The 13,139-nt window shown below is 43.1% G+C and overlaps 1 protein-coding gene across 1 annotated transcript in view; it reads left to right on the plus strand.

Annotated features, from left to right (window-relative positions):
- CCDC146 (coiled-coil domain containing 146) overlaps positions 1–13,139 on the plus strand; it is a 206,088-nt gene that overhangs the window by 103,653 nt on the left and 89,296 nt on the right. Inside the window, exon 3 of the mRNA XM_002712021.5 lies at positions 12,854–12,936. Within this exon, the coding sequence (XP_002712067.2) occupies positions 12,854–12,936 (83 nt within the window). The remainder of the gene's footprint in view (positions 1–12,853; positions 12,937–13,139) is intronic.

Genomic DNA, 13,139 nt, shown 5'->3' on the forward strand with positions numbered 1-13,139 from the left:
GCTGGCCTTACCCAGGAGGAAAGGAATACTTCGTTGTCAAGATCTGGGGGAAGAAAGTAAGGATGAGTGTCCCTGTAGATAAGTGGACCCAGCGATGTAGAAGATGAGTTGGGTGACCTCGTTTGCTCTGGTGGATGAGGCGTGGGGGGAAATGGAAGTTCGTTAGAACAACTAAGGAGAATGTTGAAGGAGTGAGGAAGCAGGGTTGAGAGCTTGGTTGCATTTGGAAACCACTCCAAGTAGCTACGTTGTTTATTTCTGGTGGTGAAAGGGAAAGGAAGATAGAGAGGATTTCTGACTTAAAGTTTGCCTTGCTTCTCAAAGCATGCCAGGTGTTTGGTGAGAATGAGGCCAAATCAGCAGGTGATGTCCACAAAGCCACAAGCACGGGGCGGGGTACTAGCCATGGCTGCTTGGACCAGTCCGGGTTCCCCACACAAGCACTTAATTGTTCCCTCCGGCCGACTCCCTTCCAGAGAATTCACTTGGAAAAAGCTCTTGCTGAGCTCTGACTTTCCTTGGACTGGGCTAGGATTTCCATTTTTGACATTTTTTCCATATTGTTACATGTCATCCATGAATCACGAACTCTTGTTAAACTTTTAGCTCTAGAGTAAATGTTTCCTTCCAGTCACAATCACCAACAAGGCGATTCAGTAACACAAGCATCTATTGTGCAGCCGTGTTTATGAACTTCTGACATTATATCTAACCTTTCACTGTGTACACTCCTTGACAAGTTCAGATTGGCCTTTAGGCTGCATTTGTTAGATGGTGCATTTTTAAAACATGACAGACTGGTTTCTATACCCATTTGTATCATGTGGCATGAAAATGCCACCCTGTTTTCCATGTCTGGTACTGCTCATCACTGAAGCATTTTCATCTCGTAGGGCTGATGCTAACATTTCTCAACAGAGGGGGACCTGCTTAAAGAGACACTTTACACCTTCGCAGAAAAGACTTTCTGATTCACATCCCAATTCTGATTGTTTTGCCTTTAAGGAGGGTGAAATCCAGTCTTCGCAGTTGGTCAACTTTTAAGAGAAATTTACTTTTAGTAGAGGAGACCAGATCACAAAGCTTACCACCTTCTCTCTGGACATTTCTGACTTAACCCCTGATTTCTGAAGAAACTGCAGAGACCTTTCTGGTGTTTTGCCTGGTCAGCTCTCTTCACGTGTCCCTTAGACACCAAAGGACAGTGGAGTGATGGGGACAAGAAACAGGAAAGGAAATTTCCCAGCTTTTCTGCTTTTTCTGTGGCCATAAAACCTGCCAGCATTCCTGGCCTACCTGCCATTAGACTTCAAACCATTGCTGTTAAAGATGAGACTCTGAGAGGCCGACATTGTGGCATAGCGGCTAAGCTGCCACCTGCAATGCGGGCATTCCATGTGGGCCCTGGTTCAATACCAGGCACTCCATTTCAGACCCGCTCCTTGCTAATGCACCTGGGAAAGCAGCAGACAATGGCCCAAGTGCTAGGGCCCTGCTACCCACATAGGAGACCTGAAAGAAGGTCAGGCTCCTGGCTTCATATCGACCCAGCTCCAGCTATTTGGGGGAGTGAACCAGCAGATGGAAGATTCTCTCTCCTTTTTCTCTCTCTTCTCTTTCTCCTTCTCTTTTTCTCTTTCTCTTTCTCTCCTCCCCCTTTCAAATCCTTTCTTTTAAAAAAACAAATGTATCTTTTAAAAAACAAAAAAAGATGAGGCTATGAGGAGCTGGTGTAGCACAGTGGGTTACACCACCACCTGCTGCCCTGGCATCCCAGACTGAGTGATAGAGAGGCAGAGACAGAAAGGGATCTTCCATCCATTGGTCCATTCCCCAAACGGCCTGTGACAGTTGAGACTGAGTCAGCCCAGAGCCAAGAACCTGGAACTCCATCCGGGTCCTCCACATGCGTGGCAGGCACCCAGGCAGTTGGGCCGTGTTCCACTCCTTTCCCAGACACTTGGTCAAGGAGCTAGATCAGAAGTGGAGCAGCTGAGACTCCAACTGGCTCAACAATACACTATCCAGCATCTCAGGTGGTGGCTTAACCCACTGTGCCACGACGTTGCTTCGAGTATATTTTTTTAATTTTTTATTTATTTGACAGAGTTAGAGAGAGAGAGAGAGAGAGAGACAGAAAGGTTTTCCTTCCATTGGTTCACTCCCTAAATGGCTGCTACGGCTGGCGCTGCACCAATCCGAAGCCAGGAGCCAGGCACTTCCTCCTGGTTTCCTATATGGGTGCAGGAGTCCAAGCACTTGGGCCATCCTCCACTGCCTTCCCAGGCCACAGCAGAGAGCTGGACTGAAAGAAGAGCAACTGGGACTAGAATCGGCACCCATATGGGATGCCGGCACCACAGGTGGAGGATTAACCAAGTGAGCCATGGCACCAACCCCTCAAGTATATTTTAATAGCCTTTTGTTAAAAAAAAAAAAGTGTGTTGCATTGGGAAAAATTAGAAAATGCAGGTAAGTAAAATTCAAAACATAAAAGCAACACGTTCGTAGCACCCACAGAGCAGCAGTGTAACACCTTTGCTCTGGTCCTGCTGAATCTCTCTACCTATTTATACTTTTGTGTGAAATAAGACTACATTCTTGCTTTCTGCCACAACCAGATGTCCCAACTTCACTTTGTGTCTTCCCTGCACCAGACCTGAGATCTGTCCTTTCTCTAACACATGGGTTTTCATAGTGAGAGAAGATATTAAACCCGCAGTGTGGGTGTTAACATGCTCACTGTTGCTGATGTGCCATTGTTTCTAGACTGTTCTATCAGACAAAGAGGAGCTGCCTTTTTTTCTTCAGAATTTTGTATTAAAAACAAAATTTAGTATTTTTCTATGGAGTATTTTTTTAACTTTTATGTAATAAATATAAATTTCCAAAGTACAACTTTTGGGCCGGCGCCGCGGCTCACTAGGCTAATCTTCCGCCTTGCGGCGCCGGCACACCAGGTTCTAGTCCCGGTCGGGGCATCGGATTCTGTCCCGGTTGCCCCTCTTCCAGGGCAGCTCTCTGCTGTGGCCCGGGAGTGCAGTGGAGGATGGCCCAGGTGCTTGGGCCCTGCACCCCATGGGAGACCAGGAAAAGCACCTGGCTCCTGCCATCGGATCAGCGCCGTGCGCCAGCTGCAGTGCGCTGGCAGCGGCGGCCATTGGAGGGTGAACCAACGGCAAAGGAAGACCTTTCTCTCTCTCTCTCTCTCTCTCTCTCTCTCTCTCACTGTCCACTCTGCCAGTCAAAAAATTAAAAAAAAAAAACAACATAAAACAAAGTACAACTTTTGGATTATAGTGGTTTTTCCCCCCATAACCTCCCTCCCACCCACAACCATCTCATCTCCCATGGAATATTTTTTTTAATACATTATCATGTTTTGGTGAAATTTAGTATTTTCCAAATAATATCACCTTTGTCTTCAGATAGGTTAGTAGCTCCAGTATCTGAATCCAGCAATAAGGGCATCCTTTGAAGAATTCTAGGATTAACTAGTAATTCCTTAATCATGGAAGAGAATGCAAAAATCTCAAGTCAAAATGAAATAGGCAAGGGGCCGGCGCTGTGGCTCTCAGCTGTGCTGTCAGCTACCTTTGTTGTTAGAGTCAACCAGCAAGACTCAGAACATTACCTTCTGCATTAAAGATTTGAACTCTGGGATTCCAGACACTGGCTGTTATCTTTTACTCACCATGATCCGTGATGACATCAGCATTCACATGATCTGCTGATACATCTTCAACTCTCTCAGTTCCTCTGCTCCTGTTCTCAAATGAACTTGTCCTTTAACTCTGATTAAGCCATGGTCATACTCATGGCTTTTTTGCTGCCTGTAATTAAAACCCCTGACAATTTCAGGTTTTCTTTTTTCCAGTTTGTTTTATTTTGTTTAAGGAATACAACTTCATGCATTTAATATGTACAAATTTGAGAACATGGTGATTCTTCCTCCCCACACCTCCCTCTCACCCATACTCCCACATTTATTCCTCCTCCCTCTTCCTTTCCCATTCTTATTTTTTATAGAGATCAATTTTCAGTTAGTTTTGTACTCATAAAATTAACCCTATACTCTGTAGAGAGTTCACTGAATATTTTGAAGAAAAAAGAAAAAACAAGAAAAACATTGTTTCTCAATAGTCAAGGAAAGAGCTATTCAAAATCATCATATCAAGGTGTCAATTTTGTGCCTATAGATTACCTTTTAAGTACTCCATGAGTTGCCACAGAACAGAGAGACCATATGGTGTTTGTCTTTTTGTGGCTGGCTTATTTCACTAAATATAATGGTTTCTAGTTGCATCCATTTTGTTGCAAATGACAGCATTTCATTTTATTTTAACTGTTGTGTTTTCCATTATATATATATACATATACATATATATATATACATATATATATACATATACATATATATATACACACACCATAATTTCTTTATCCGGTCTTCAGTCGATGGACATATGAGTTGGTTCCATATCTTACTGTTGTAAATTGAGCTGAGATGACATGGGGGTACAGATAACTCTTTCATATGTTGATTTCATTTCCTTTGGACAGATTCTCAGGAATGGGATGGCTAGGACATATGGTAGGTCTATATTCAGATTTCTGAGATATCTTCCATAATGGTTGTACCAGTTTACATTCTCACCAACAGTGGATTAGGGTACCTTTTCCCCCACATCCTCACCAACCAGCATTTGTTGTTTGTTGATTTCTGTATGAGAGCCATTCTAATGGGGTGAGGTGAAACCTTATTGTGGTGTTGATTTGCATTTCCCTGACAGCTAGCAATCCTGAGCATTTTTTCATGTGTCTATTGGCCATTTGAATTTCCTCTCTTGAAAAATGTCTGTTCGGGTCCAATGCCCATTTCTTGACTAGGTTGTCTTGTGGTTCTTGAGTTTCTTGAGCTCTTTGTAGATTCTGGAGGTTAGTCCTTTATCAGTTACATAGTTTGCAAATATTTTCTCCCATTCTCTCAGTTATCTCTTCATTTTTCTAAGTGTTTCTTTTGCAGTACAGAAGCTTCTCAGTTTGATGTAATCCCATTTGTTGATTTTGGTTTTGATTGCCTCTGCTTCTGGGGTCTTTTCCAAGATGTCTTTCCCTGTGTTAATGTCTTATAGAGTTTCCCCAATGTTCTCTAGTAATTTGATGGTATCATGTCATAGATTTAGGTCTCTTAAACAATTTTGAGTGGATTTTTGTGTAAGGTATAAGGTAGGGGTCTTGTTTCTTACTTTTGTGTGCAGAGATCCAGTTTTCCCAGAACCATTTGTTGAAGAGACTGTCTTAGCTCCAGGTGTTGATTTTAGCTCCTCTGTCAAAGATAAGTTGATTGTAGACATGTGGATTAATTTCTGGGATTTGTATTCTGCTCTGTAGATATGTTCTACATATCTGTTTTTGTTCTGTGTTGATTATAGCTGCTCTGAGGTACATCTTGAGGTCTGGTATTGCAATTCTTCCAGTTTAGTTTTTATTGTTTAATATTGCTTTAGCTACTTTGGGTCTTTTGTGTTTCCATATGAATTTTAGCATCATTTTTTCCAGATCTTAGAATAACGTTGTTGGTATTTTGATTGGGATCACATTGAATCTTTAGATTTCTTTCGATAGTATGGACATTTTGATGATGATGATTCTTCCAATCCATAAACATGAAATATTTTTCTACATTTTATGTCTTCTATTTCTTTAATATTTTTAAATTTTCATCATAGAGATTTTTGACATTCTGATTAGGTTTATTCCAAGGTATTTAAATTTTTTCTAGCTACTGTGAATGGGATTGATCTTAGAAATTCTTTCTCAGCCATGACATTGTCTATGTATATAAAGACTATTGATTTTTGTGTATTGATTTTATATCCCCCTACTTGGGTTCTCTCTCTATATAGAATCATGTCATCAGCAAATAGGGATAGTTTGATTTCTTGAGGAACTTCTTAAAAATCATGAGTTCATACTTGTACTTACATCTCAGTTTTAACTTGTCAGCATTTTCACTCATTTCTTTGATTTTACAACTGTGTATCTTTTCCCTTACTCTGAAAATCTTGGTTTCTAATCTACTTACATTTTAAAATTTTTGTTCACTTATCAAGTTTGTATCAAAAAATGCATGCTTTTTGAGTGTTTTCAATGCTCTGTAGTATATAAAGATTTGTGTGATAACTTAAGAACATTCCCATTCACCAAAAAAAAAAATCCTGTGCTTGTTAACAGCCACCATATCTGCAGGCAACCACTGAATCCACTTTCTGTCTCTATAAATTTGCCTCTTCTGGATATCTCATAAAGATGTAATAAAACACTGTTCTCTTTCACTTAACATAGTAATTTCAAGCTTGATCCATGTTGTGACACATATGAAAACTCCATCCGTTTTTTGTTTTTTTATTTTTTTGTTTTTGGCTAAAGGTTCCACTGTGTGGATGACGTTTTGTTTGTCCATTCATCAACTGATAGGCATACAGGTTGATTCCTGTTCTGACTATTACAAATGATACTACATAAACATTCATGTCCATGTGTATGTGCAAACATGTATTTTCAATTTGCAAGGACGTACTCTTCATTTTTTTTCTTGTGGATTTGAGTTATTGTCTGATGCTACTTTATTTCACAATCCTAAAGAATTTGATTTAGCATTTCTTCTAAGGCATATCTGCCAGCAATGATTCTTTCCATTTTTGGTTTATCTTGAAATGTCTTTATTTTCCCTTCATTTTGGAGGCATACTGTTGATGAATAAATTCTTGGCTGGCACACTCTTTCTCTGTCTCTCCATCACTTTGAGTTTGTCATTCCGCTGCTTTCTGACCTCCACAGTTTTAGGTGAGAAGTCACTTGTTGCTCTTGTTATTCCCTTGTACATAATGAGCTATGTTTTTTCTTGATTTTCTTCCTGCCTTCAAGAATTTCTCTCTATCTTTGTCTTTCAACAGTTTGACTATGCATGTGTCTGGGTCGGAATATCATTTTGCTTATAGGGCTTGGTGGAATTCATTGAGCTCTTGCAGGATTGATGTTTTTCACTACATTTGTAAAGTTTTCTTCATTCCTCTCTCTGGTTCCCCCATTACATGTCAATTTGTGTATTTCACAATTTCAATTTGTGTCTCATTTCTTTTGAGGATGTGTTCATAAGTCTTCATACCTTTTCTCTTTCTCTTCTTCAGATTATAAGAAAGAACTTCAAAAAGCTCATGGAAAATGGAATTAAAATATGATTATTTTGGTGCAAAACTCTTTGGAAATCCATGCATGGTTTTTCATAATATGAACTTTTCTCTGAACCTTTTGAAGACCTTTCTTATGCTATGTACTGGCCTATCCTCAAAGGCACTGATTTTTCTGCTGACTTAAATCTACTGTTGAGCTCCTCCAGTGAAATTTTCAGTTATTGTAATTTTCTAATTAGGAATTTCAACTTGACTCCTTAAAAATTTCTCCTTATTAATATTCTCTATTTGATGAATAGCCAGCATTCTCTTCTTTAATCTTTTTTAAAGATTGATTGATTGATTGATTGATTTGAAAGGTAGAGTTACAGAGAGGCAGAGGTAGAGAGAGAGAGAAAGAAGCCTTCCATCCACCAGTTCACTCCCCAGATGGCCACAACGGCCAGAGCTGCACTGATTGGAAGCCAGGAGCCTCCTCCAGGTCTCCCACATGGGTGCAGGGGCCCAAGGATCTGGGCCATCTTCTACTGCTTTCCCAGGCCACAGCAGAGAGCTAGGTCAGAAGTGGAGTATCCGGGACATGAACCAGTGCCCAAATGGAATGCTGGCACTGCAGGCAGCAACTTTACCTGCTATGCCACAGTGCCAGCCCCTGCATCTATTACTTTTAATAGATGTTCTACACTCTAGATAAAGTCAAAATCAGGGCTTCAGAGCTGCAAGTCTTCACAGCTTTCTCAGTCCCCAGCCTATGTCTCTGAGCAGGAGCTGGGGACATGGGAAGCTCTCCTCTTTCTAGTTTGCCCTCCCCAGAGTCTCCCCATAGAGCAGGACACTGGGATTAGGGATGGCCACTACTGAACAGCTGCAGCCACCCACCTGCTAAAACTCCTCCACAGCACAGAGCTGCAGCAGGAGGATGAGTGCTGGTGTTCTCTAAGCTGTCCCAACCACCTGGAAGATCTTCAGCAACTGCAAAGTGGGAGAGACAGGCACTTACTTCACTGGCTGCCATGCCTGCCCTGAACAGATCTGCAACACAGAGCTAGGGGTGATGGGTGCTGCTCACAGACCAAGTGCCACAGTTTCTCACTGTTGTTACTGAGTGTCAGCAGATTTTGTTGAATAAATTCCCTCAACTGCTTGCATACTCTTAAATCTATTTCCAAAGTCTCTAAAACAATTGTCCTAGATTGTTTTGATCAGTTTAACTAATGTTTGAGAGAGAGAATTTATCAAACTGTTCACATGATTGTTGTTGTCTGGTCTCCAGGAAGTGGCCAGCAATTTGTAACTCTATTTAATTTATAATACAAAGGCGATAGTTGCAAAATACATTTAGTTACTAAAAATAAAACTACCTGTAGTCATTGATTCTGCTAACTCATATTCTGGGGTGTGAATCAGGGGGTGGAAATTCTCTCCCTCTCTGCCTTTCCAGTACCTATTTTAAAAGCTACATATGCATTTTAAAGTTGTCACATGATCATCTTTTAAGAGGGAGGCAGAGCATCCTCAAAGGTCCTGAAGATCCTGTTCACCACCTTTCATCCATGGGTGCCATTGGGGATGTGGGGGTTGGAACCCAGGCCTGGCACCCATGGGTGGCCTCCATGAAAGATCCCCAAGACCTGCTCAGAGAAGAAGAGATGGCCTTCTGATGCAATGAACCCTTTTCTACTTTGAATTGGGTAGAAAGACCAGTGAGTGAAGCCAACACATGTGACACCAGCATCCTATGTGGAGCACTTATTCGAGTCCTGGCTGCTCCGCTTCCTTTGCAGCTCCCTGCTAATGCATCTGGGGAGGCAGAAAAAGATGGCTTGAGTACTTGGGCCCCTGCCAACCACATGGGAGATGATGGAGTGCCAGGCTCCTGGCATTTGCAGCCATTTAGAGAGTGAACCAGTGGATGAAAGATCTCTTTCCCTCTCTCTCACCCCCACCCCCGTAACTCTGCCTTTCAAATAAATGAATGAATGAATATATATATATATATATATATATTTTGACAGGCAAAGTGGACAGTGAGAGAGAGAGACAGAGAGAAAGGTCTTCCTTTGCCGTTGGTTCACCCTCCAATGGCCGCCGCAGCCAGTGCACTGCGGCCGGCACACCACGCTGATCCGAAACCAGGAGCCAGGTGTTTCTTCTGGTCTCCCATGGGGTGCAGGGCCCAAGCACTTGGGCCATCCTCCACTGCACTCCCGGGCCACAGCAGAGAGCTGGCCTGGAAGAGGGGCAACTGGGACAGAATCCAGCGCCCTGACAGGGACTAGAACCCAGTGTGCCAGTGCCGCAGGTGGAGGATTAGCCTATTGAGCCATGGCACCGGCCTGAATATATATTTTTAAAAGGCCATGAAACCCCACCATGTAGACCCCGCCCTTTGCCTGTCATCAGTTGAACTCATTTATGTGCCAATGAATATGAGCAGTGCACTGGGCACCTGCCTGTGTCTGGGGTTCTACCCAGGCTGAGGACACAGTGAAGATCAAGGTAACCCAGGCCCTTTCCTCATGAGGCCTCTATGTTAGGTGGGGACATCATTTTTTCCATCACACAGTGAATGTATTGCAGATTACAATGTTTTTTTTATTTTATACATAGTTTAATTTTAGCCCATTTGATACTCTAGCAGCAAACATACAATCATTTTTTTAACTTTTATTTAATGAATATAAATTTCCAAAGTACAGCTTATGGATTACAATGCCCCCCCCATAACTTCCCTCCCACCTGCAACCCTCCCCTTTCCCTCTCCCTCCCCCTTCCATTCACATCAAGATTCATTTTCAATTCTCTTTATATACAGAAGATCAGTTTAGCATATATTAAGTAAAGATTTCAACAGTTTGCACCCACATAGAAACACAAAGTGAAAAATACTGTTTGAGTACTAGTTATAGCATTAAATCACAATGTACAGCACATTAAGGACAGAGATCCTACATGAGGACTAAGTGCACAGTGACTCCCGTTGTTGACTTAACAAATTGACACTCTTGTTTATGGCATCAGTAATCACCCTAGGCTCTTGTCATGAGTTGCCAAGGCTATGGAAGCCTTTTGAGTTCACCAACTCTGATCATATTTAGACAAGGTCGTAGTCAAAGTGGAAGTTCTCTCCTCCCTTCAGAGAAAGGTACCTCCTTCTTTGATGACCTGTTCTTTCCACTGGAATCTCACTCGCGGAGATCTTTCATTTAGGTTTTTTTTTTTTTTTTTTGACAGAGTGTTTTGGCTTTCCATGCCTGAAATACTCTCATGGGCTTTTCAGCCAGATCCGCGTGCCTTAAGGGCTGATTCTGAGGCCAGAGTGCTGTTTAGGACATCTGCCATTCTATGGGTCTGCTGTGTATCTCACTTCCCATGTTGGATCATTCTCTCCCTTTTTTATTCTATCAGTTAATATTTGAAGACACTAGTCTTGTTTATGTGATCCCTTTGGCTCTTAGTCCTATCATTATGATCAATTGTGAACAGAAATTGATCACTGGGACTAGTGAGACGGCATTGGTACATGCCACCTTGATGGGATTGAATTGGAATCCCCTGGTATGTTTCTAACTCTACCGTTTGAGGTAAGTCAGCTTGAGCATGCAGATTACAATATGTAATGTGTTAGGAAGTATAAAGTTCTTGGTGGGGAGGGACTATGTGCTATGGGTGTCTCCTTTAGCTCTGGAAGACAGAGACAGCTTTTGCATGAATCAAAGGCACGGTGAAAAAGACTTGGAGTGAAGTGGGGGGAACATGAAGAATGACCGATGCAGAGATCTGGGAGAAAGAGTTATGCATTTCTGGAGGTGAGGGCGGTTGGTGTGGAAGTAGCACTGTGAGCTTCAAGAAGGGGCTGTGAAAGGAGGCTTGGAGGGAGCCAAGTCATGCAAGACCCCAGGGCCTTGAATTTTACCCCACTTGAAGAGTTTTAGGCACCTAGGATGTCATTACTTTTTAAATTTTTTTAATATATTTATTTGAGGTGGAAAGAGACAATGAGAGACACCCACAGAAAGACCAACAGAAAGACTAAGATGAATAAATAAATCTCTCTTCCACTGGCTCATTCTCTAAATGCCTGCAATGGCCAGGGCTGGGTGAGACTGAAGCCAGAAGCCAGGAGCACAATCCAGGTCTCCCACATGGGTGGCAGGGACTCGGCTGTCTGAGCCATCACCTGTTGCTTCCTAGGTTGGGTATGCATTACCGGGAAGCTGGAACCAGGAATGGAGGCGGGACTCAAACCCAGCCACTCTGTTGTAGGATGTCTCAACTTCTGGGCCAGACACCCACCCCTTGTTTGGTTCTTAAAACAACCTTCAGGGAAAGTAGACAGGGGCTGTCCCTGAACGGATGCAGGGGTGGGGGCCAGCAGAGCCAGTGAGGGTTTGTGGTGGTCCAGCTGAGCTGGTATGACTTGGACAAGTGGGCCAGGGAGTGCAGAGCCCACTATCGGGACTGAAGAAAGTAAGAACACAGCACGGTGGCAAACACACAGCTTTCCTTGGGTTCTATGTGTGGGCACTTTGTCACTAGTAATCCAGTTGAAGTCCAACCTAATATGAGCATTCATGGCCTATGGCTGTAATGAGGTAGAACGGTGGCGTTTGCTGTGTTAGATGTCTACTAATTAACTGTCACCAGTGCAGAGAGTAAGGCAGAGGCTCTCTCATTAGTAATGGAAAAGGAGCGAGGAGCACTTCCTCGTGTGCTGGGTCACCTTTCCTTGCTGCTGTGCCAGGGGAGGCAGAGGCAGCCACGTGAGGGAAGTGATGGTGGGCTTCTGCAGCCGGGCCACCTGGATTTAAATCCCCACGCTGTTTTCAATTATCTCTGTAATCTCAAGCAAATTACTTAACTCACCTGAACTGTACCTTCGAGTGGAGATAAGAATCCCTACCCCATACCACATTTTTGAGGATGAAATAACTGACGTATGACACTTGCACATAATAGACGCTCAATTTTTCCTTCTCTTGATTTACAAATGACCAGCCTGGCAGTTTACACCGGTTTAGTTGCTTGCTGAACTTGGAGGTGTTTTCCGCAACTGGAAGAGTTTAACTCAGTGCCCTCAATTTATAGATGTAGGAGTCACAAGTCCAGAGAGGTGAAAAGACCACGGAGTTTCCTGAACTACAACTGTTTTCTTTAAAAAATGTATTGATTTGAAAGGCAGAGTGCCAGAAAGAGAAAGAGGGAGAGTTGTCATCTGCTGCTTCACTCCCAAAATGGCCGTAACAGCTGGGTCTGGGCCAGACTGAGACCGGGAACCTGGAACTCCATCTGGGTCCCCTGCATGGCTGGAAAGGCCCCAAGTACTTGGTCTGTTCTCTGCTGCTTTCCCAGGTGCATTAACAGGGAGCTGGATTGGAAGTGAAGCAGCCAGGACTAGAACTGGCACCCACATGGGAATGCAAGTGTCGCAGGCAACAGCTTAACCCACTTGTGCCGCATCGCCGGCTTTGTAGAACTGTTTTCTCTAAACACTCAGTGTCTTTTGTAATGAATCACATTGCCTCGTGTGTCTCCTCTCTAATTTCAAACTGAAAGCTTTGTGACATCTACTTATATCTCTCTAAGTACCCACTTTGTCTTCTGCCCCAGCCTACAGATGACAATGGCTAATCGGAACCTTCTGTTCTCTTTACTAGTTACATGCTACGGGAAAGCTGCATGGGACCAGAATGGCGGAGTTAAAGGCCAAGTACACCTTCCTGCACGACACGGTGATGAGGTATGCCATTTGCCAGTGTGCAGGCATCTCTCGTCAGACCTATGAGGGACTTGTCTTCAGGTTCCCCCTAAAAGCAGACTCGGAGGCAAGGGGCTGGGTTCAAGTGCTCTGAGAAAGGAGAAAGAGAGCATTATGAGAGGCTGGGGGAGACAGACCAGAGAGGGAGGCATCCAGCGAGGGGTGGATTCCTCTGTGGGTTTCCA

This window comes from Oryctolagus cuniculus, chromosome 3 (assembly GCF_964237555.1).
Source record: "Oryctolagus cuniculus chromosome 3, mOryCun1.1, whole genome shotgun sequence".
NCBI classification, from domain to species: Eukaryota; Metazoa; Chordata; class Mammalia; order Lagomorpha; family Leporidae; genus Oryctolagus; species Oryctolagus cuniculus.